The sequence below is a fragment of the Natrix helvetica genome, assembly GCF_964273705.1.
Source record: "Natrix helvetica genome assembly, chromosome: 2".
In the NCBI taxonomy this organism is placed as follows: Eukaryota; Metazoa; Chordata; class Lepidosauria; order Squamata; family Natricidae; genus Natrix; species Natrix helvetica.
The window spans coordinates 196,798,995-196,825,172 of NC_138552.1; the positions used below are offsets into that span (position 1 = coordinate 196,798,995).

Consider the following 26,178-nt stretch of genomic DNA (forward strand, 5'->3'; position numbering starts at 1 on the left):
AATAGAAGAAAAGTCATAGAAGAGAAACAGTAATTGTCCTTGTAGAGAAAAACATTGGAAATTATATTGATTAAAGAACATGATATTTTTGAACAGTAATTTCAAGAAAAAAATCAAGCAAATCCATTTTAAGAATGTGAAAATGCTGGTTGTAAAAGGCATAAAACAAACTATGGAATGCTTTGTGTATATTGGCTTTCAGCATGTGCTATTGAATAGGGAGTATAAGTACTCCTCCTTCACTCCAAATGCATAATGTTTTATGTATCGCGAATTGTATATACGTGAATTTGATGCCATTATTTTTCAGGATAATGTAGAAAACTGCATCAATTTTAGCTTACATTTCTATATTCAAAGAACATTTTTGTTTACAAGGTGTAAAATTGTAAATAACAGAATTAATCAGAAGAATATCTTGATTCATTCGTAGAAAGCCATTTGCACTAAAATTCTAAAGCTCTTTTTTATTACATTTTTCAATCTCTAGATGTTCTGCTGGATACACCGGGAACCCAAAAATTCCTGGTGGATCTTGTCAAGAATGTGAGTGTCATCCACATGGTTCGCTGCCTGTTCCTTGTGACCCTCTCACTGGACAATGTGTGTGCAAGCCTGGATCTACTGGCTGGAAATGTGCAGGATGTGAACCCTGGCATGCTCGTGAAGGCATAGCATGTGTTTGTATGTACATTAATGATTATTAACAGTAGGTCTGGAAATTTGGTAGCTTGATTTATTCTTCAAGTGTAAGTTGAGATAAATTGTTACAATGCAGTAGACTCCTGATATGGTTTGAACATATATGAGCTTCATTGTACTCAACTGGTCTCCCTAGTTTAATGGGACACGGTGGTTCAGTGGCTAAGATGCTGAGCTTATAGATCAGAAAGGTTGGTAGCTCGGCGGTTCGAATCCCTAGCACTACGTAACAGAGTGAGAGCCTGTTATTTGTCCCAGCTTATGCCAACCCAGCAGTTTGAAAGCACGTAAAAATGTAAGTAGAAAAAATAGGAACCACCTTTGGTGGGAAGGTGACAGCGTTCCATGCACCTTCGACATTTAGTCATGCCGGCCACATGACCACGGAGACGTCTTCAGACAGCGCTGGCTCTTCGGCTTTGAAACGGAGATGAGTACTGCTTCCTAGAATCGGGAACGACTAGCACATATGTGTGAAGGGAACCTTTACTTTTACCTATAAATCACTGATAACCTAAGAAGAGTCTATAAATGTCAAAAATAACATTAAAAATTGCATTTCTAATGGCCAAAGTCTTACAAGATTATCAAATCTTAAAAAGCATCCTGCAAGGTTTCAAATGAAAATGTGGGATTTAGTAAACTTTATTTTTTTTTGCCAATTTTAATTTTATTTAATATTAAACAAACCATAATCCCCTTTTCAGTCTTTCCCATCCTGTTCTCAAATTCGTTGACAGATATTTTGCACTATTTAATGTTTATGTGCACTCTTTAACATCAAACAAATGACTATCTGTGTTTTGTTGTTCTGTGTGGGGACAGGGATTGTATTTACTTAAAGTCAGAAAATATTTCTTCCCAAAGAAAGTTCTTCCCAACTTTTTTCTCAGTTACTTTTAGACATCCTTAACTCCAGTTCAGCAATGACACTGTTGATAGTTTCTTTTCCCATTTCTTATACATTGCTTTTCTTTTAATATTGCATACGTTCTTCTTGCAGATGTGAAATGATACACTGTTCTTCCTTTTCGTCCTTAGCACATTATTAAATTCTTGTTTAATTTCTACACTTGAGCCTATCAAAATGAAATTAAACTATATTGGATAGGCAAGAAAATGATCAGTCATAAGTGAATTTAATTCTCTTTTTTTGACATATAAAATATTCTTAATCAGCTAACATGCTTCCTAATTAATACAATAGCAGAGTTGGAAGGGACCTTGGAGGTCTTCTAGTCCAACGCCCTGCCTAAGCAGGAAACCCTATACCGTTTCAGACAAATGGCTATCCAACATCTTCTTAAAGACTTCCAGTGTTGGGGCATTCACAACTTCTGGAGGCAAGCTGTTTCACTGATTAATTGTTCTGTCAGGAAATTTCTCCTCAGTTCTAAGTTGCTTCTCTCCTTTATTAGTTTCCACCCATTGCTTCTTGTTCTACCCTCAGGTGCCTTGGGGAATAGTTTGACTCCCTCTTCTTTGTGGCAACCCCTGAGATATTGGAACACTGCTATCATGTCTCCCCTAGTATTTCTTTCTATTAAACTAGACATACCCAGTTCCTGCAACCGTTCTTCATATGTTTTAGTCTCCAGTCCCCTAATCATCTTTATTGCTCTTCTCTGCACTCTTTCTAGAGTCTCCACATCTTTTCTACATCGTGGTGACCAGAACTGAATGCAGTATTCCAAGTGTGGCCTTACCAAGGCATTATAAAGTGGTATTAACACTTCACGTGATCTTGATTCTATCCCTCTGTTTATGTAGCCGGGAACTGTGTTGGCTTTTTTAGCAGCTGCTGCACACTGCTGGCTCATATTTAAATGGTTGTCCACTAGGACTCCAAGATCCCTCTCACAGTTACTGCTATTGAGCAAGGTACCACCTGTACTGTACCTGTGCATTTCTTGCCTAAATGTAGAACCTTACTCTTTTCACCATTTAATTTCATTTTATTAGATAGTACCCAATATTTGCTTGAAAATATACCTGGAAAAACTTAATCATAACTAGAAAACTCCTTGTGGATAAGGTAAACCATATTTTAACCTCAAGGCTGCTGTAATGGTAGATAAAATATGCAGAGATTAAATTTTTAGAATGGGTAAAGATCTAAATAGGTTTTTTATATATATTATATACTTATATTACAATACGGAATAGTTTTAACTGATTTCAAAGCAGTTAATATAACATTTTTAAGACAATAAAAAGCAGTTAAGGCCCTAAGGAAAAGTAGACTCTTTAGTAGACTCCAGATTAAAATTCTAGAATATTTTCCTCAACAAAACAGGGATATGCGATGGTGGTTTCAGTCATAAAAATATGTACAGATCAGAATTAGACAAATTTTGGAGTACAGATAGTCCTCAACTTGCAAACACATTTGGAACCAACATTTCTGTTGCTAAGCAAGTCAGTTGTTAAGTGAGTCATGCCCAATTTTATGACCTTTTTGACCAGGATTATTAACCAAATCACCACAGTTTTAAAATGAACTTGGCTTCCTCCATTTACTTTGCTTGTTGAAAACTAGCTGGGAAGGCAACATGTAATGATCACATGACCCCGGGATGCTGCAACCATCGTAAATACATGCCATTTCCAGGTGTCCAAATTTTGATCACATGAACATCGGGATGCTGCAATGGTCATAACTGTGAAGAACAGTTCTAATTCACTTTTGTAAAAAAAAATTGTGCTATTGTAACTGGCAAATGATCGCTGAACAAGTGGTTCTTAGATAAAGGCTACCTCTATCAAGCATGTCTACTACTAACACGAAAAGATCAGCTTTAAAAATCCTGATTTCCAGCATCGAGTGTGTATGCACGTGAGAGAAAATATTGCACGCATTATTAAAAGTAAACAAAACTGTAAATTATAATACCTGTAATCATTTGACAAAGATGGAGGAGATTTATTTTGCTAAGGCCGCTAATCAAGGCTTCTCTTCCTTGCCACCCTTACATTCCACATGCTTTATTTCAGGGGTGTCAAACTCAAGGCCCACAGGCCAGATTCAGTCTTGCAGGGCTAACCTGGAAGAACCGGCCCATGGTGCCTCTGGCAGCAAAGACACGGCCTCCCGAGCTCCATTTTCACTGACAGAGGGTTGCAGGAGGCCGTTTCAGTTGGAAATGAACCTCAGGAGGGCCACAGGAGGCCCTCTCGAGCTCCATTTCCACTGGCAGAGTTGCAGGAAGCCATTGCAGCCAAAAATGCAGCTCAGAAGCCTGTTTTCATTGGCAGAGCACTCAGACCACCACAGGACACGAGTGATGTCAAGCTATCCATGCCCACCCTGTCCACGGCCACACCAGCTCCCGAGGTCAAACGCAACCTTGATGTGGCCCTCAATGAAATCGAGTTTGATGCCCCTGTTTTAGCTCAAGAAAGTTCACCTTTAAAGTAGGCTTGAATTGTTCTTTGTTTTTAAGTTAACAAATTCTCCACCAACAAAATGTGCTCCAACCGTAAAGGTGGGAGGGGGCCAACTCTTGTATTGCTTCTGAATCCTTCTGCATGACCTCAAAACCTTCTTCAAAGCAAACTTTGGAGAATTTGGAGGAAGAGAGAAGGGGGTCTCAAGCAATCATCTGCTTAAGAAATACTTAATTTCATCCAGTGTGCTTCCAATTAATGCCTTGCTGAAATGCTGCATGGTTTTTGCTTTTCTCCATGAATAACTGTAATCATCTTGGCTATAATGCTGTATTTGTTAGCAGTGAGCACTAATTCTTACTGACAGTTTTATAGACTAAACTGTGGTGATATTTAGTCATGTATAAATTATATAATTATCATTTTGTAACATTTCCATTGCTTCAGTTTAATCCAGTCTTTGAGTAACTGCGCCTTGTCTCTTTTATTAAAGAAGGGACAATAATGTGTCTCCCCTTTTCAATTCAATTTTCAACCCAGAGATATTAATTCATGCTAAATGTCCATAGACCATATAACAGGAAATAGTTATTTGTTAATTTAGAGTATTTTCATGTCTTTATAAGCAATTCGGGTTTTTTATCATGCTGAATTAAGTTGGTTTTCATTTGCATCCCTTTTTATAGTATTTTTTGTCTACTGCCTTGAGCTTAAATAGAAAAAAAAGTAAAATCAGGAAATCTAATAGTGGGTTTCTATTTGCTGACTTAATACAACAAATTATTCCTCTTTTTTTCAAAATCTAGGCCTTTCTGATATTTATTTGATTAATAGTTCCTGAACAATTAATAGTTCCTGAACAATTAATAGTTCCTGAATTCAATTCAATTCAATTTATTAGATTTCTAGACCGCCCCCTCTCCCCGGATTAATAGTTAATTAATAGTTCCTGAATTAATAGTTCAGGAAAATAGTTCTTGAATGAATAGTTCCTAACAAAACTGAGCAAGTAGATGTTACGTAAAATTCACAACTTGGTGTAAATCCTTATGTTAGACATGGAAACATACTTTCTCTTTGTGTGATAAAAAGAACATAAGAAAACTTAAATCACTTACAGATTTTTCAGATATGCATCCATAAAGTAGAAAATATCGCCTTCTTACTTGAGCAATTATAATGTATTTCAGTTCAAGCAACAAATCAGTGATGGAGAACATGGTGTGCAAGGCAAAAAGAAGAAAAGGAAATAACTGAAAAGTAACTTCTCAGTGCTTCTTTGTACAATCCCCAATTGCCTTCTTGTTTCATTAAATCAATTTGTCTGTCCTCTAGTGATTTGCTTTGCCGTGTTATCTGGTTCTGCAGTTGAAATGTACTTTTCTGCACTGACCGGAGCAACACATACCTGTTTTTAATAGGAGAAAAATCTGTCCTGAATTTAATTGGATATAAAATAACACAAGACTGAATAAAAGTTCATCAAATGTTGACTTGTAGGAGTACATCTCTAACTGATGAGGAACTTGGACATGCAAATGTACACATGCACGCAAGCAGGCAAACGGTTGCTTAGGATATAACGGTTTATGTCAAGATGCTTTTAGGTGTCATTCCCCTACTAGAAAGGGAACATGCAACTTTTCAAACTTGAACTATACATGTAAGGATGAAACTAACAGTCCAACGAATGGAAGTTGCACCCGTGTAATTCATGGTAAGGCTTAGGGGGCCATGAGAATGACTATAATTTATTCACCCTTTTTTTTTTAGATAAAGCTTCCCCCCCCCCCCCTCTGAATGATTAAGAAATGTAGAATTACTGATCTACCACTAGGCTCAGTGTTCATTTGAAGTTACATGTTTAATACAGATAGTCCTCGACTTGCAACCTTAACGCAGCTTGCTCATTATCTTCATAAGTTGTGACAGCTGTAAAATGGGCTATCATGCAACTGACTCTTATTTTACAACTTTTTTCTGCAGAAGTCATTAAGTGAGTGCCACGGTTAAGTGAACCCATTTTTCACTAGGGGACATTTTTTGCAGCAAACCAGAAGTAAATGTCAGTTTTCAACAAAAATGTCATAAATTGTGGTTACATGACTATGGAATGCTGTACACAACCACAAACACAGGCTAGTTGTCATGCATCTGAAATGCTGCCTTGTAACCATGGTTGGGGGAAGCTGTCATAACTTCAGAGCCAGGTCATAAATAGCTTTTGAGGAGTCCATCGTAACCTCAAACAATCCATAAACAACTAGTCATAAGTCAAGGACTACCAGTAATTTGTTTCTGGCCCAGTGGCCAGGTTCAGAAGATGATTAAATAAGATCATTACATCTCTTCTATTAAACAATAAATTAATCCCTATATTCGTGGATTTACCTGCTGCCTTCCTAACCCAATCAGATAAGAGCATGGTCTTGCCTGTTATGGGAAGTGAGGATGCTGCAAGCCAGAACAGAGGCAATTGTGATGGGCAACAAGGAGACTATTAGCTTTTTGCTGGCCCACAGACAGATGGAGAAGATTGCAAGTGAACCATAGAGAAGACCCTTTAGTGTCAAATTAAAGCTTTTTCATGAATCTGTTGGGTGCAAAGTAAGAATAGCCTTGAGTTATTAACATGCTATGCTAAATTGCAGACAAGGACAAGGCGTTAGGCAATCATCTATAAATATGAAATTTGAATCACCAGAGAGGGAAGAATATCTAGAGAAAGACTTCTTTGAGGATCATGTATCCTTTTTTTTTAAGTTTATCATTTCATTTTAATGGACAAGTCTTAGCACATCAGAGTGAGGAATTGAGAACTAACCAAGCATTGAATCATAGGCAATTCTTATTTCATTCAACATTTTTAATTTATTTTTACTTATTTATTACATTTCTGCAGTGCCCAATTCATGTAAGTGATATATTCAAAGTAAGGAGAGTATAATTTCCTGTTTAACCCTTAGGCAGAATAATAATCTTTCTAAGTAGAATGGGATTCCTACTTGAAGAAATCATACACATATGCAGATGGCTAGCTATTTACAATAGCTTTACAAAATTAAAACACATTTGTGGTATGTCCAAATATTGTCAAAGTAGTTCAGTAAGGTTGCCCATTAAAAACTGTGGATTGTTAAATAGACTATTTTCACCACAAAAAACAAAGAGTTGCTGATTAATTTAAATAAATCAGAAACAAGGATTTAAACTAGGAGCTTATTAGCTTGTTTCTTGCAATCTTTACAACGAGTCTGGTTCATAAACCAGGCTTCATGATGTATTTTGTTTAGCTTTATTATATCATATTATTAAATTATTATTACCCACTTGAGGGTGTAGGGTTGGATTTTGGTCCTCTGGATACCAAAAGGATCTGGTGATGTTAGAATGGTGGGTTAGCTTGTCTTGATAGTTTTTTGTGGATACTTATCATTAAAAAAAAAAGTGTAATCACCCTGTTTCATTGAATGTTGAGGATCAGACTTCATCGTCTTTGTTTTCCTCCTTTCCTTTTTCTTACCCCAAAAATATTGCTAAGGAGAAACAGGTAGAATCACATTGCAATTTTAGTAAGAAGATCTTTCCATCTAGAAATGTATTTTGGAATATGCACTATTCACTTACTACATATTCCCTAAATTATTCTGTGCCTTGTTCTATACATCAGGTATAGAATTATCTTGTGCATAATTCCCAGGCTTGAGTGTCAAATATTACCAATATACTTCCTTAAAATGCTCCTATAATTATCTCTTCTTTGACTGGCATTGTTTCAATGGCTTTACCACAATTTCTAACCTTTACTCTCTAATTTAAATCTCTGCTATTAATACTGATATATAATTGAAATGGGTCTTAAGTAGCTATTAAATTAATTTGTTCAAATCTTCCCTTGCCCTTTGCCCTTCTATCCTTCTGTTACGCCTCCCCACCTAAACTAAATAAGATTTTTAGCTGCTCTAGACTGTGCAAAGTGATTTGTGTTTGTTATTCTAAAAATTGTATATTGAGCTCTTAGCTAAAGAATATTTTATGTCACAGGCCTTCTCACTAGATCTGGGCAATTTTATATCCATTTATCCAATCTACTAGAGACATCTTTTGTTTCTCCACCTTTTATTGCTCCATGAATTTTTAGGAACCAGTTACTGAATGTTAGTGGCCTTATATTTTGGCGCATTTTATGTATACTATAAAATGTTTTTCAGTTGAAATAAGAAGTATTTGCCTCAGATGTTGAACACCAATAAATATTATTTTAAATTGTCTTTTTCTACAGCTTGCGATGATGAGTGCACTGGTGTCCTTCTTCGTGACTTGGATCAGTTAAATCAGATGACTCTAAGTGTTAATCTTAGCGGACCACTTTATCCACCATATAAAATGCTTTATTCTTTTGAAAACACAACCCACGAATTAAAGGTATAATCAAGCCCATCAATGTGGTTTGGATCTCAAGTAGTAACATTATTTTAATCAACATATGTTATTGTACTTAGATGTTAGCAAAACTTGAGTTAATGTTTTAATTCCTTTAACCATTATCATAATGAATTGATTTTTCAATTCTTCTGATTGAAGAAAATAACAGTTAATATAAACAAAGCATAGAGGTATTGAAAATGTTGGAATTCATTGTTGGAATGTATTTTTCTGCAACAACTGCAACAGTATTCAGCCACTAGATGGCAGTGTTTACAAGTTTGGATTTATGGCATATATAATTTCTGTTCTTTTGTTTTAAGTAAGAGTTTCCTATTTCCTGTTACAGCTAAACAGTAAAGCAGTAAAGCACATGGCGACTGTACACTTTATATTCTAACTTAAAACAACCTGTCAAGCCCCAGTGAAATCAGGAGATTCAGGCAGTTCAAATGAATATAAAGATTTAGTGCAAGCTTAAACTCTCTCCAAGAATCTGAGCTACTAAGGTTCAAGGAAAATTCAAGGTGGGCTGGACTTAGACCTCTTGTGGGTGTGCAGGGACTTATGATTGATTTGAACCCTCCCTCAGTCTTAGCCTGGCTATATCCTACATAACCTTTCTAACATGTAATATGTTCAAGCAGGCACTTTGCATATTTAATAATGGTAGATTTAGCCATGTCCATGCATGCTTTTTCTTCTGCATAAAGATATTCAGATAAATTATTTTCATATGCACCATTACATTTTTCTACTAGTAGTATTATTGCACGCACAATGTAAATGTACTTTTTTTTTCCTCCTCAGCATTTATTGTCACCTCAGCAAGCACCAGAAAGACTTCTTAATTTGGCACACAAGAATTTAGATACTCTTGTGATAGAAATGGATGAATTGCTGACAAGGGTGAGTTTGACAAGCAAATAGCAAACAAATAAATTCTGAATTCATTTAAAATAATGGGATCCCATGACTTTATCTTAGCTTACTGGAGCCACGTGGCTGCCAGTATTCCATCTGTTCTTTCTTTGTAATGTCTGTATGCAAGAAATGCACAGGACATTGATGATATGATATTTTATAATGGATTGATTGATGAATTCATTACCAGCTGTACTTGAGAAACCCTAGGTTAGTCCCAGGGATAATTTAACAAGGACGTCTAGTAACATTGGAAGCTGTTCTACATATTAGAAGAAAACATTTATAAAATTAAAAACTTCGATGAATTAACCATGTCTGTCTACTGATCCATCCATTCAAACCAGTATAAAGCAAGATATGGAATCAAAAAAGGGGAATATTATCAGCCATTCAGTGTTTTGCCCCAGCTGACCAATACAAAAGTACAAAAAAATAACAATTAGATCAGGATTCTATTGGAGCAGCAAAAGTCCCCATCCACATTTCCAAAATATACTCTGTACATTTGTCTTGTTTGCAAGACAAAAACAAACATGTAACTGAAATAAGATGCAAAGACGCCAATTTATCATTCTCTAGTTATCAGTAATCGCAAAAAGGAATAAGGCTATTTGGCAACTGCCTGATTCAAAATTCACTCTATTGCAAGCACGGTTCTCACATTTTTATTTGTTTGTTGTGGTGAAATATCTATAGGTACAGGGATTTCAGCAAGTGAACTCTTTTCAACAGAACCAGCATATCTGATATCTCAGTATATTAGGGCGTATTCTATATTCTATGATTTATTTCTCCCAGTCTTTCTTTGGACAAAGGTCTGTGGTCTCTTCTCTGCTAGTGATGAAGTTTTCAGCTGGTTGTTTACAGCCTGGTTTCCTGCATTCTTTGAGGAAGAAATTCCAAGTTTCTGGAAGCAACATAGATGAAATAAATTAAAATGCAGCTTATTTTCCAACCAAACACATTTGCCATTTGCTGTACCCATGGTTGTAGGTTGCAGGCAAGAACATTCCAGCCAACAATTACAGCTTGCTGGCATGTAAAAATGGCCAAAGTTATCGATGGGGAAAGAAGGAGAGAAATAAATTGTTTTAGAGCAAGTAAAAAACTCTTCCTCCCCAGTTCTCCGCAAAAAGAAAAGAAATAAATCACAAGCACATAAACTCATCTCTATACCATTCAAATACAATATGAGGCAAAGAGAAGCAATAGCAATAGTACTTAGACTTATATACCACTTCACATATCAGCATATTGCCCCCAACAATCTGGGTCCTCATTTTACTGACCTCAAAAGGATAGAAGGCTGAGTCAACCTTGAGCCGGTGGACTCGAACTGCCAAACTGCTGGCAGCCAGCAGTCAACAGAGGGAACCCGCAGTACTGCATTCTAACCATTACGCCACCAAGGTACAAAAGGTAGACTCTTATCAATTTCATTTCAATTTCTCACTGGCCAAATCAGCTCACCTCAACCCTTGCTGTGTTTTAAAGTAAGCAATAGGAATTTGTCTGACTAATTTTTTAAAAAATGAGTTGTTGCAGGAGGAATTGTGAATTCATTAAAACTTCCCTCTTCAAGAGCCATGAACAAAATATTATGTTGTCTGAAACCCAAGAGATGGGAAATAAGTAAAGGTTTCCCTCGCAAATATGTGCTAGTCGTTCCCAACTCTAGGGAGCGGTGCTCATCTCTTTTTCAAAGCCAGAGAGCCAGCACTGTCTGAAGATGTCTCTGTAGTCATGTGGCCGGCATGACTAAATGCCAAAGGCGCACAGAATGATGTTACCTTCCCACCAAAGGTAGTTCCTATTTTTTCTACTTGCATTTTTATGTGCTTTCGAACTGCTAGCTTGGCAGAAGCTGGGACAAGTAATGGGAGCTCACTCCGTTATGCGGTGCTCAGGATTCGATCTGCTGAACTGCTGATTTTTCTGGTCGACAAGCTCAGCGTCTTAGCCACTGAGCCACTGCGCCCCATCATGGGACACAGATGGGAAATAGGGTTTGTCTAAAGTTCCCACCAAAGTCCCCCAGAAATCCCAGCTAGTTGAGCTAGAAATTAATTTGTACAATGGCTGAATGTTGACAATGATGTGGGACCGTATCGCTCCAAAATAGATTTTGTGGGCAGCTCAAAAGCCCTGTGTGGAATAGCCCAGTGCTGAAATGCTCTTGGCTCTGGTATTCCTCCTTGTAATGGCATAATCAAAAAAGAAAATACTCATAGTGTATTTCCTTCCTAGAATATTTACTACAGAATGAAACCCCTAGGACTATGCATCTCTTTGAAAAAGATGTGCTTTGGAATGCAAAAGACCAGATTTCAAATAATTAAAGCAGCTGGAGTTTTTTGCATGGCTGCTTTAGAAGTTGGATCGCATCGGGATAGGGCCAGGATTGTGGGGATGCTAGGCTACTGTGCCAGGTTAGACTTATATACCACTTCACATATCAGCATATTGCCCCCAACAATCTGGGTCCTCATTTTACCGACCTCAAAAGGATGGAAGGCTAAGTCAACCTTGAGCCGGTGGACTCGAACTGCCAAACTGCTGGCAGCCAGCAGTCAACAGAGGGAACCCGCAGTACTGCATTCTAACCATTATGCCACCAAGGTATTTCCCATCTCTTGGGTTTCAGACAACATGATATTTTGTTCATGGCTCTTGAAGGGGGAAGTTTTAATGAATTCACAATTCCTCCTGCAATAACTTTTTAAAATTAATATTCCCTTTTTTTCTTGAGCCTTCCTTTTATAATGAAGGTATTGGCTATTTTCATATCTCTGTGGACAAAAATTCTGTCAACAGTCAGCAAATTAAAATAAACCATGGCAATATGTCATATGCATCCTTCTCCATATGTTTTTTTTTTAAATTATAAAGTACTAAAATGAAACATGGAAAGGGGGCTTACTTTTAGTGTGCTTTAATTTTTTAAATTTGTAATACCATTTCTTTAAAAAGGAAGGTCGAAGAAATAATATTTTTTTTTTAATTTGTAACCCCACAGAGGCACACAGCAAGAGATTGGGGGTGGGGTGGGGGGGCAAAATCCTGCATCAAAATCAAATCTCAGTTGTGATTTAGATCCTATCAAGCAAACCTCATTTAGAAAAGAGGGGTGAAAAGTCTGTTATTAAAACCTTTGTTTTCTGGAAGTAAAAATCCTCTTGAGATGACACCTCTGCTGTTGGTTATTCTTTTCATTAGTAAAAACTATAGACTACAGAAACTGGAATTTTCATTAGTTACCTGGTGGAGGATTATATCCATAGAAAGTCTGCCACCTAGTGATTAAAGGAAGAAGAACTGAATTAAAAACTGAAGAACTGACTCCACATTGATGAAATTTGGATGTTTACTAGATAAACTCAAAATCCATATTAGACAATGTGTTTATTCTGTGCATTCAAAAATGCCCCAAGTATTGAAAATATCCCCAATCTCTTCATTAGGAAGCACGTTAGAAAAATCATAGCAGAAAATAATGGCTTAAGGAAAGAAGAAAAATGCTATGAAGTTGACAAAATCAGCATAGTCAGTGTCTAAAGATGAAGTGTGGGTCAACTGTCCAATTCCTTGGCTGAAGAAAACTTTAGGAGGTGAAAAAAAATGATGATGATGAATGATGTACAAGATAAAAATAGAAACCAATTTTGATAGAGAGAATGGATCTTCAGAGCATAAAATGTTAGTTCTTCCTTCAATATACTATCTCCCTATATGGCTACATTTGGAAAAGACAGAAAATACTAGACCTATACTATTTGAAGATTTAAATAACAAAAAGCCACACGGGCACTAGAAAAGAGATGAGTTTTTTTGGTCCAGATGTGGTAAACTATTTCTTTCCACAACAATTGATATTATTTTTATATTGTTCTCATCTTTTATGTTAAATTCACTGTAGTAAAAAAAAAATCCTTAAAAATATTTTAATAATTGATTTGAGTTAGTAAATTTATAATGTAACTAAATGATAATTTACCAATTTATGGCTATATTAGCTTATAATGGATTCCACGCACCAGAAATTTGGTCCCATAAAATATATTGGGGTCATTTCTATATCACCGTATTTATACATTATATTTAGGAAAAGGTGTTCAGTTTGGATCTAATGTGTTATGTGAAGCCAGGAGTATATGGTTTATTCAATAAGCCATAGGGCCACATTAATAATGTCAAGCCAGCAAATGCGGTTTCCTAGATCTGTATTTTATTGGCTAGTAGAAAGGAGAATCTTACCAATTTCCTTCTTCCCAGAGTTCTGTCTGATCATGTAGAAAAGTTTTAAGCTTCTCCCCCACCCTCATTTGGCAAGACATTACAGAGGCCAAAGGGTCTCTAGGCATATAAAGTAATGTATTTCACTTTGCAGCTTTTCATGTTAACGTTCCCTTTACTATTGGAAACCAACATTCACTGAGAGTTCAGAATCTCAGTGATACGGTATAATTTCAATATCATTTTATTTCCATATTTCTAATTAGTTTGATATCTATGATATGAACAATAGCAAAAGAATCTCTCTCTAGACCAGGGTGTCAAACTATATTTCATTGAGGGCCACATCAGGGTTGTATTTGACCTTGGGGGGACAGGGTATGTGTGACTGGGGGGGGGGAATGGCCAGCTTGATGTCACTTGTGACGGAGCCTGTGGTGGCCCAAGTGCTCTGCCAGCGAAAACGGGGTCCCGAGCTCCGTTTTCAGCTGACACAGGCTCCTGCAACCCTCTGCCAGTGTAAACAGAGCTTGAGAGGGCCATTTGCAGCCCTTATGCGTTCCATTTTCAACTGCAATGGCCTCCTGCAACCCTCTGCCAGTGAAAACAGAGCTCAGGAGAGCCCCTCCCGAGCTCCATTTTCCCTGGCAGAGGCACTGCAGGCCAGTTCGTCACTCTTTCCAGGGTGGCCCCGCAGACCAGATCTAAGCATCCTTAGGACCAGATCAGCCCCGAACCTTGAGTTTAACACTCCTGCTCTAGACCATATTTTATTTTGTACCTATATTCTTTCCTATACACCTGACAAATTAGATACACTGGATATTGAGGTCTTAACTTCCAGTGTCAAGGACATTGGAGATTCAACATATTTGATATTTATTTACTTCTCTAGCAAAAAGATAATGGAAGGAGAATGAGGAAAATGTGAATTGCTATTTTTGATCTGTCCACAAAGGATGTATTTAGAACTCTGATTTATATTGCAAAGTAGGAGGGTTACTGTTGATAAATTACATGCGGGTATATGCCAGGTGCAAGAAGTCAGGAGCCAGGATAGAGTTCAAAAACTATAAGTTTCTTTCATGCTACCCATATGACAGAATTCAGTGCACCTTTGGTGTATAACCATGCTGGCCACATGACCATGGGAAATGTCTTTGGACAATGCTCTCTCCCTCAGTCAAGAAATGGAGATGACCACTGTGCCTAGAGTCAGACATGACTTGAAAGGAAACTTTACCATACAAGAATCTGAACCAATAAGTATGCTTAATGTTATTATTGTATTTCTATTAGAAGATCTGTTAAGAGAAAAATGAATAGGTTAATAATGTTCAATTGTTTAATATACTACAATTTTAAGATTAGAGAAATAATTAATGTGAATGATGTTGTAAATGCTGAAAACTGTTGCACAGAGATATTTGTACCCAGATGACACACTGTTTAAAGAAAGATGGAAAGTTTATATGTTGAAAAGTAAAAAAAAAAACACATTTTATTTAAAAAAAAAGAATCCAAACTACTAATGGTCAAGGAAATTTGTGATAAATAAGAGTCAATGCACTTCAAGCGGGAGCTGGACCTCAGTCTCTTATGGGGATATAAAGACTCAGAACTGATGATGCGTTTCACCCCACCTTTGGGCTCAGCGTGGTCATCTCCTACAGTGTAGTCATATAAACAAATTATAAATTGTTCATTAAAACTATACTTGAAAGTGCTACTTAAGTGTTCTTAACTAAGTGTCATGTAACACTAAAATCAATAGGACTGAAGTATCTAATGAATTCCTAAGAGATCCAATATTTCATTTAGAACAGCGATATTTTAATCAAATGTAGTGTCTTACATATTTAAGGGTGGGAATAAATCTATTTTTTGTCTAGAATTCCTTTGTGTCCTATTCTTTCCAACGTGTTCTCCAAGAAATGAAAAATTGAGCCTGTGGTGGCCCCTTAATGATAGAAGTGGTTATAAAATATAATTGTGTACTTGGGAAGAGTATGTGTCACTTCCAGTATATCTGATCAATAATTCATTGATCTCTTTTTGCTTGAGGAAAGGTTTCCAAGTGTATTCAGACAGATGGAGTATCTCCTTGTCATGTTCATTAATTACACTTTTCTTTAATCTGTATTGCCAGGCGACCAAGGTGACAGCAGATGGGGAACAAACTGGACAGGATGCTAAGACAACTAATGAGAGAGCGAAGTCGCTTGGACAGCTCATCAAAGTTACCCTCCAGGCTGCAGAAGGTAAGAAAGGGAAAATGCCAATGGTTTCTTGAGGAAAGGAAAGCAGCACATTTTTAAGAATAATTATATAAGACATTGAACAAGAGTTTTATAAAATAAGAGGATTGGTTGATTAAAATACCGGACTTTTGTGTTAAACTACAGAAACTATAGTCAAATAATTGCAGGTTTCCTGCAATCTAAGGAGGGTAGTTTGTTGGTAAATTGGCAATTACAACCACCGAACAGCAGAAATTAAATGTTCTCCTTCAGGAACGTTTTTAGTCGACAAGAATAGCTATTATGATTAAATAACTAATGGGTAACTTCTGCTTTGCTGTTGTTTATTTTCAGCTCAGTGAAATTTTCATTTAAGAGGAGAAGCAAAAAAGCACCGTGTAGTTTTAATACTCTACAAGGTGCATTAAGAGTACATTTTTAATTTCTCAAAATGCCTTTAAAAATACATTATTTCATGCTGGAAACGAACATCTGCTTGCAAATGGATAGAAATACATGCATCTTGAGACTCAGCAAATTATATCCCTAAAAGGAATTTGATTCCGTGAACTCCAGAGTGCAATTGGGAATAATAATTAGAAGGTATTAAGCAATATTTAGGGATTATAAAACATACTAAATAAAGAAGACCAGACAGATATAATTTTTATGTAAATTTGATATTCTTAGAACTGAGGTGTGATTCTTTTCTAGCAATGCTGAGCAAAGTACCATGTACAGATTATGTAACATTGTCTGAAATGATATAGGATCTCTTGCTTGAGCAGAGGATTGGACTAGAAGACATCCAAGATCCCTTCCAGCTCTATTCTGATTGACTTGGGTTGTACAAATAGGTTATGGTCCCATATATGAAACATGATGCCTAATCCTGCTGTCTCTTTCTTTATTATTGGAATAATGGGACCTATTCCCATACATGAGGAATATCACAGGAACATTTCAATAAATGAAGTGAAATCAAATGAATATGCTAAACATTATCCTTTTGCATTTTGTTGACATTCATAATTTGCCATCTTTCTGCAGGTGTAAGTGATGATGCTTTAAAACTGAATGAGACACTTGGGATCCCAGACAAGGCACTTGACAAAAGCTTTCAAGAATTACAAAGTGAAGTTGACAAAATGATGGCAGAACTTAGGAAGAGAAAATTAGAAGTGCAAAAGGCAGTAGCTCAAGATGAATTAGAGTAAGTGGTAAAGGAGAAAATATAAATGAAATAATAGTTGATCTTATTATGCCTGTAATGAAATTTCCTTTCAGAGTTGGGAAAATTGAAATTTCAGTGGCAGTTTAAGACTTCAAATAAAAAAGTCAGAAATTGGAATAACAAAAAAAAAGTTTTATGTCTGTTTGAGAATAGCTATAACTACTTATCAGTAAGGTGTGCATGTGAGAGAGGGGGGGGGAGGGAGGGGGGGACGACTTGCCCTCAGAAGTTGTGAGTACTCCTTCCCAGCAGGCTTTTATGTAGAGACTAGACAGTCACTTTTCTGGAATGGTATAGGATCTCCTGCTTGGGCAGAGGATTGGACTAGAGGGCTTCCCAGGTTCCTTCCAACTCTGTTAGTCTACTATTAAGCATACAAATGAATACAGAAAGAGAAAAGAAATTGGTGTGCTCACTCTCCCTCCCCCCTCTCTCTCCCCTCCCTCCCCCTTCTCTCCCTATCTCCCGGATCAATGTCATTGAGGCCTTAATATCCCCAGATTCTCTCTATTTTGTACAGCTTTATTGATTCAAAAAAAAACCTAACCTGAGTTTTGAGTTATTTTTATCCTGTATTATGTTATATTTACCACTATTACCTCCTAAAGTGAGTTTAGGAGTTTGAAACCATGAAGCTTGAGGAAGCAACAGCTTGGATCACCTCTATGAAAGGCTCCTTTTTAAAAACCACATAGATAAAAGTACTGAGTTTAGAGAGTCCCTAGTAAACTTGGCCACTGAAAATAGAAACTAGATCTGTCAGTCTGGGAATTTCAGTAGAAATGCAGAGTTTTGCAGGTGAAATGATTTTCTGCTTCTGTGAATCACCATAAGGAGCCCAGAGGTTGAGATTAGTCTACTTCAAAAGATCTCTGCTTTGAGCTTGATATTTACAACTTCTTCTGTATCAGCCTGATTCACTGCTCAATTCAAGATCCAATTAAATCCAATGCATATATTTCTACCTTGAACTATTAATGATGTTATGCCTGAATCTGTCAGCAAGAGACAGGCTAAGGAGCTGTTTAGTACCTGCTAAACCCATAAGCATTGCAAAGCAATATCATGAATGAAACATGTTCTAATGAATAGCTGCATAAACTAAGTCAATTTTTAAATACCTATCAGAAGGAGACAGAATGAACAGAATGTGAGATCTATTATTCAACACTGTTTATGGTGTGGTTGTAGGTCAGCAGAAGACCTCTTGAAGAACATGAACAAGCTATTTGTAGAGCCAATGAAGAAAACTGAGGACCTGAAAAATGAAGTCAAAGAGAAACTAGCAGACTACCATGATAAAATTGATGATGCTCTGAACCTGTTGAGAGAAGCAACTAATAAAATTCGGGAAGCAGACAGACTATCAGCAATCAACCAAAGAAACTTGACAGCAGTAGAGGTGGGTGTTTGATCATAAAGTCCCTTTCATAGACTTTTTTTCCATATAGAATTATATATTTTCCATATAATCAAAACAGAGATGACCTAAACAAGATAATGTTTGCTATTTTCCAGTTAAAAATACAGCCAAAATACTATGGATATAACTTGGTGAAATCTTTGATATATTGTTTAAATTACTATTTGGAATAAGTTACAGCAGCAAAATTGTTATTGAAATAGGAAGAAAATGGAAAGAAACTCTAGTGACTTGTTCATGGTTAATATATAATACATATAATGTATAGTGATTCAAATAAACGAAACCCCTTAGAGCCCTGTATAGCCATTACTTCACATGTTGATATTCTATTCACATGCACACAGGGAGAGACAATTAATCTTCAACATTAGTATGGCTACACTTTCTTTTCTCTCATGCTCTCAAGTAAGGAATTAAAATGGGTACAGTATATGCAAATTCACATTATAAATCAAGCCATCATATATCTTTTGTAGTTAAGTGATGTAAATGATTTTCCTTGATTTGAATTTAATTGCCATGACTTGAAAGCACATTATACTGTACATTAACAAATGCTTAGCCATGACAGTGAGAGCAAAGTCAACCTCAAATGAAGATAAATGTGTTCAGTTTCTTGTTTATGTCTCACTCATGTTTTGCCTGAAGGCAAATATTAATCCAATAGTAGCAGTTTCCATAAATATGCTTCAAAGCTACAAGGGCTAACAGTCTAAAGGGTAGTATTGCTTCTCAGTCAGCTCTTAAAGTAGGAAGAAAAAAAATACTATTGTTACAGACACCCATCCACATCCACACTGAGACAGACAGACAGACAGACAGACAGACAGACAGACAGACTGACTGACTGACTGACTGTCTGTCTGTCTGTCTCTCTGTCTGTATAGAGGGTGTGTCAAAGGTTGGGTCAATCACAATATATTTAATTTTTTTTCAGAGAAAATGTTATTGTACTTTGGAATGTTCAAAGGTCATATATTAAATGAGGAAGTGTTTAAAGGAAAATAGCAACCAATCTGAATGTAATTTATACTATAATTTGTCTAGGGGGTCTGATTTTTTGTTACAAATTGAATGTATATACACAAAGCACACAAATGTGTAGAAACATTTTTTAAATTTGATTTAAATTCTATGTGATTCCACTCAAAGCAAAAAAAAATTATTATCATTTAGATTTCTAGAATACTTTTTATCAAGTGCCATGAGACCATGTTTCAAATCATGAAGATGCACTTTTGTTGTGGGGGGTACTGTTTCTGATGGTATGAGTTCTGTGTGTAAAATCTGCAGGGATTTCTTTTTTTCCTTCGTCTTGAAGAACTATATTAAGCTTAAGGCTTAACCCTGTTTAGAAATTATTTGAAAGAATCATTTTAGATTTTGTACAAACAAACCAGTTCTTTGCTGTTTATTAAAGCTGTTTTTCTTTCTGGCTTCAGCCACAATTACTGCTTTAATAAATTGAAACATTTAAAAAAATGTGTCTATAAGGCATGTCTTAAAGTAACTGAATTATATCCAAAGCAGTTCTTCCAAGTCACTTTCAAATTGTCCAGTACTGTATTCATATCTAATTAAATGCAAATCGGTTCAGAGATAATTGTGTCCAATTTCTAGTGATCCCAGAATGGACCACTTACAATATTTAGTCAAAAATCAGTGGAATATGGCAGAGGCATGGTCAAAGTTGGGTACTTATCAAGGTTTAGTCAATAAATAAGAGAAGAAGCAAGAAAGGCCAGGCAGAGATTTTCCCCTGGAAATTAATTGCTCAAAATAAAATAATGTCTATAAGGATTTATCGATCATAACTCACTGTAAGGCTGCTTAGAATAAATGGACAAGGTTCAGAAATATTATGATGAACATCAGCATCCGGATACATCTGCTTTGTCAATCTACAGGCTATAAGAAAAATAGATCTGTGTTTGGCAAGTGAATTTCCTTTAGCATCATTAGGTTTCTGATAAAGTGCTTTTGTAATAGGAAAAATTGTAGAAGGTCCTTTTTTAATTTTATGGGTTTCTAATGCTGCTTCCACCTCTAAATAGTCTCCATATCCCACAGCCATTAAAAAGATGTATAAATAAGAGTAGAATAGCAATCAGCATAACAAATAACAACATTCCTAATGAACTAGGGCGTAATGAAAGTTCAATTAAATAAAATGTTCCGCAGTAAGAGGTGACAACCTCATCACATATCGGCAGCCAAGGTCAGCAAAAACACACAGATTTTCATGACTTCCTTGAAGCTTAGCAGGGGTTACTTTGACTTCAAGAAGAAGGTTGTTCCAGAGAAGAACCATTGAAAAGATCCACCTTTGCCATTTGAGAAAGAAGAGTCTCCTTCAAGTCAAGCTTAACTTCTGGAGACTTGAAATTTTATTTTTTATTTTTTAATTTCATCCCTCAATTTTTAATCTTCGAAAACATGGTAAACTTTTCTAAAATTATATGGTTATATATTTTATCATAAAGTATAACTCGAAGAGACACATTTCTTTATTTATTTCTATATAAGGACTTGTTAGATACTTGCTCTAACTACAGTGGTTTCCAACAAGGTCCTCTGTTCCAGCGGAAACAGAGGTTTAATCCTATTGGTGGAAGGGTCTGACAGCTCCCTATAAAAGGGCTGCTGTCAGACGCAACCTTCGCTGGATTGTTCTCACTTGTTATACTTAATAAAGAGCTGTTGTTACCGTTACCCTGTGTGTGCCTATCCATTATCCGATCTAACACTGGCGACGAGGGTGGGATTGGAAGGCAACTAGGCGAACCAAAAAGAGCATAGCAATCCAGCAAGTAAATCCAGCCTGGGACTCAGCACGGCTTGGAGCAGCCATTTTTGAATGGCAAACTCAAAATGCCCTCAGAACACAAAATGGCCATGCACGCCACACCGACTCCATATGACCCAGTCACCGAGCACTGGGACTCGTATATGCTACGATTTGACTACTTCCTCGCGTCCAACCACCTCATGGGCCTTTCTGAAGGCCGCAAGAAGAACATGTTCCTCGGATATTGTGGCTGGGAAGTGTTCAAAACGGCGAAAGGCCTCTGTGAGCCGACGCCGTTACAATCAGTCACTTGATCCGTGCTCCACCAGATGCTGAGGACCCACTATGCCCCCAAGCCGTCCAAGCACGTTCGCCGGCATGAGTTTAACATCAGGAACCAGAAGGAGGACGAATCAATCAATGAGTACGTTGCGGCACTACGAAAGGCTGCAGCGTACTGCAAGTTCAGAGACCTGGATGAGCTGATTCTGGACTGCATAATTTGCGCCGTGCGGGACATTAACTTACAGAGGAGATTACTCACTAAATCTAACCTCACTTTAAAAATTGCCTTGGATGAAGCCAGGGCATCCGAATCAGCCGTCAAATCCACTGAAGCTCTGCATGCCAAAGTGCTCCACAAGATGCGTGAAAGAGTACATGCGTACATCACGAGGCTGCGGAGCCTGAGAGCTCAGAAGGCGAGGAAGATGACAGCTGCCACATGCGCAATAGCCATGTCTAGCCACTGCGCAAATTCAAACCACATCTCCCACCTTGCACTAGCTGCGAAGGAGACCATGCCAGATCAGTTTGCCATTTCCGCGATGCTGCCTGCCAGCTCTGCGAGTGAAAGGGGAACATCACCAAGGTGTGCTGGAGCAAATTCCCTGCTACTACCTGGCAGCCTAGAAGCACACCAAACCGCCAGCTGAGGCCCAACCAAGAGGCCTGGCAGAAGCCACTACGGTGCTCAGAGGGTGACACTAGAATCACCTACCATACGTCAATCGGCCAAGTCCGCACAGGCGGCCAAAAAAGCTGAAGGTCACAGTCCTCATCGAGGACTCTCCATGCGAGATGGAGATCGACACCGGGTCATAACTGACCATCATGCCGTGGTCTACCCTCAAGCAGGCTAGCCCTAGCCTGAAGAAATAACATCTACGCACCCCTGACATCCATCTACTCAATTACCAGGGCAACCAGGTCCCCATCATGGCCCAAGACACCTTCCAGGTGAAATTCAAGTGTTTCAGCAGCCAACTCCCAGTGACGGTGGTCAGCAGCAACCTGCAGAGGCTCCTGGGGCTTGATTGGTTCAAAGCCCTGGGCCTAGAAGTAACAGGTATCAACACATTGAAAGACGACAGCACCGAAGCCATTTTTAAGGAGTTTGAGGACGTCTTCGACACCAGTCTGGGTAAGTATGTGGGGACTCCAATCTCATTTAATTTGGACCCCAATATAGCCCCCATAAGGCTAAAACCCAGGAGAGTACCTTTTGCTCTCCGCCCCAAAATTGACGGGGTCGTAGGCCAGGGAATCCTAAAGCCGGTTGATCACGCATGCTGGGAGACCCCTATTGTGACACCTGTCAAATCTGATGGGTCTGACTGCATCTGTGTGGACTACAAGTGCACAATCAATAAAGCGCTACAACAAAGCGCTTACCCTGTACTCATTGTACAGTATCTACTACGTTCGTTAGGTCCCGGAAAAATATTCGCAAAATTGGACATAGTGCAGACATACCAACAATTGCCTGTAGATGGCACTACGGCAGAGGCCCAAACCATTGTGACGCGCAGGGGTGCATTCAAATGTCACTGCCTGCAATTCTGTGTTAGTATCATCCCTGGACTGTTCCAAAGTGTCATGGAATGGCTTTTGCAGGGGATTCCAGAAGTCGTCTCCTATTTCGACGACATCTTGATATCGGCTGCAAATGAGGCGCAACTTTTCAAACGTATACAAACTGTTTTGGCTCGAATTAGAGACAAAGGCCTCCATCTCAAAAAAGAAAAATGCCAAATTAACATGCCAAGGGTTGAATTCTTAGGGTAACTAATCGATGGCTCTGGGATTCACCCGACCACCAAGAAAATTCAACCAATCCAGGATGCCCCCACACCTCGCAATCAAACCGAGCTGCAGGCATTCCTCGAGCTCCTTAGTTTCCTTAGTTTCTACAGCGTCTTTCTTAAACAGAAAGCCACTGTTGCTGAACCCTTACACCATCTCCTGGCTAAGAATGCGAAGTGGTCCTGGGACAGAGCTGAGGCTGCCGCATTTGCCGTGGTAAAACGACTCCTGTCGGCAGACTCCTTTCTGGTACAGTACAGCCAGACCTTACCGTTGGTGCTGACCTGCAATTCTTCCCCATTCGGTGTAGGCGCCGTCCTCAGCCACCACATGCCCAATAGAACTGAGGCTCCCGTTGCTTTTTACTCCAGGACCTTGTCTGCTGCAGTGCGGAACTACAGCCAGCAGGACCGCGAGGCTTTGGCTGCAGTGGCTGGAGTAAAGAGGTTCCATGAGTACCTATATGGCCGTGAATTTGAACTTATTATGGAGCACAAGCCGTTGTTGGGTTTACTGGCTGGGGACCGTCCTACTCCAGTGTCATTATCACCGCGGATTACCAGGTGAACCATCTTCCTAGCCGCCGTCTCATCCACCGAACAGGCTCCTCTCTGCTGCCCGCTGCCTGAACTTCTCAGTGACCCTACCCCCGAGACGCCAGTCCTCCTCATTGACTGCCTTGAGACTGGACCTGTCTCGTCCAGTTATGTTGCCCATCACTCTGCAAAGGACTCCACCATCAAACAAATTTTGAACTGGGTGTGGAGAGGGTGGCCCAAGGGGCCTGTTGGGTTTAATTTTAAAATGTATTTTACCAAACGTGATGAGTTATCAGTTGTAAATGGCTGTTTACTGTGGGGGGACCAGGTCATTGTTCCACCCAAACTGCACATTGCAGTATTAGAGGCTCTACACGTTGGGCATCCTGGAATTGTCAGGATGAAGTCTTTGGCTTGGAGTTACGTGTGGTGGCCTAACATGGATAGGGAGATCGAAGAATGGGTGGCTACCTGCACACCATGCCAGGAGTCCAGACCAGCTCCCCCAGAGGCGCCCGCTAAGGAGTGGGAGCAACCTTAAGCACCATGATCTAGAGTGCACATTGACTTTGCTGGCCCAGTTCATGGCCAGACATTCCTCGTAGTTGTGGCTAGAGGTAGTTCTGATGACTTCCACTATGGCAGAAGGAGTCATTAAGGTACTATGGAGACTTTTCTCCATACACAGCCTGCCTGACATCTTGGTCTCTGACAACGGGCCCCAATTCATGGCCATGCAGTTTGAGACCTTCCTAGAAGCTCAGGGAATCAGACATGCCCTGGTCGCACCATTCCATCTGGCCTCCAATGATCAGGTGGAGAGAATGGTGAGATCTGCAAAAGAGGATGGGCCCGGGAGATTGGCAAACACGGGTTGACCACCATTTGCTAATTCAGCATATGACACCCAGTGCCACTACAGGGAGAAGCCCCTCCGAGCTTCTCATGGGTCACCAACTACGGTCCCACTTAGACCGGCTACACCCAAACTATTCTGCTTCATCGCCCCCTGATTCCACAAGCAAGATTCGGACTTTTAGCGTAGGGGATTCTGTATATGCCCACAACTATGCCGGGGGAACTCTGTGGGTTCCTGCCAAAGTGATAGGCATCACCGGGCCTTGCTCTTACCTCTTATAGCTCGAGGACGGTCGGAATTGGAGAAGGCACGTTGACCAACTCCGTGACCGCCTCTCCAACTCCACTCTTAGACAACCAGAAGTAACTCCTGCATGAGTTAGCCAAAGCCCTACCCAAACGGAGCAAACACTCACTCCTTCCACAGCCAGTTCAAGCCCGAGGGTACCGGGAAACTTATCTGGTTATGTTGCAAGCCCGCAGTGAGCTCCGAGTGAACTGACTCTAGAAGCTCCAGCCGCGGCCTTTGAAAAGTTCCAGGCACTTCCACCAAGCAGAGCTGCAGAGCAAACAGGCCCGTCCGACCTGTCCAAAGAATACGACTGAATTGTGCAGGTCTGGCAGAGCTACCCATAAGCCCACCTACCTGCGTGACTATGTTACTAGTAGGATTATTCCATCCGAGAGGGCAGGGGTGTTAGATACTTGCTCTCACTAGAGTGGTTTCCACCAAGGTCCTCTGTTCTGGCAGGAACGGAGGTTTAATCCTATTGGTCAAAGGGTCTGACAGCTCCCTATAAAAGGCCTGCTGTCAGACTCAACCTTCACTGGATTGTTCTCATTTGTTGTACTTAATAAAGAGCTGTTGTTACCATTAGCCTGTGTGTGCCTATCCATTACCCAATCTAACAGGACTGATAAAGGATTTAATGACAAAAAGATGGGTTAGTCCATGTAAATTTAACATTTGTTTGCTACTTCTTAAACCAACACCTCTTTTCAGGATTGATGAGGATGTGCGGTAGTACTGAGGGACAAGTGCACGATTCCTGGGAAAATGCATCTTTTTAAGGAAGTTGCAGATAGATACTAACTACAGATAGTCCTTGAGTTATAATAGCAATTGGGATTGGAATTTCCTGTTGTTGAGTCGCAGAGGAAGTGCAAGTTGCTGGGAAACACAGCTTGAGTGCAGCAAAGCTCAGGGAAGGTATGCAAGTGGCAATTTATTCAAGCAACATTGACGTAGCTAAGAGTACCCCACCTATGAGAATTAAAATGTAAATCTTGCCATATGAAGAAAGTGTAAAACAATGCCTTTGCTAGTAAATTGG

The 26,178-nt window shown here is 38.9% G+C and overlaps 1 protein-coding gene across 1 annotated transcript in view; it reads left to right on the top strand.

The window, feature by feature from the left end:
- LAMA2 (laminin subunit alpha 2) overlaps positions 1-26,178 on the top strand; it is a 464,667-nt gene that overhangs the window by 341,862 nt on the left and 96,627 nt on the right. Inside the window, exons 33-38 of the mRNA XM_081941542.1 lie at positions 491-684; positions 8,372-8,514; positions 9,325-9,423; positions 15,824-15,935; positions 16,965-17,127; positions 18,340-18,550. Coding sequence (XP_081797668.1) covers positions 491-684; positions 8,372-8,514; positions 9,325-9,423; positions 15,824-15,935; positions 16,965-17,127; positions 18,340-18,550 — 922 coding nt within the window. The remainder of the gene's footprint in view (positions 1-490; positions 685-8,371; positions 8,515-9,324; positions 9,424-15,823; positions 15,936-16,964; positions 17,128-18,339; positions 18,551-26,178) is intronic.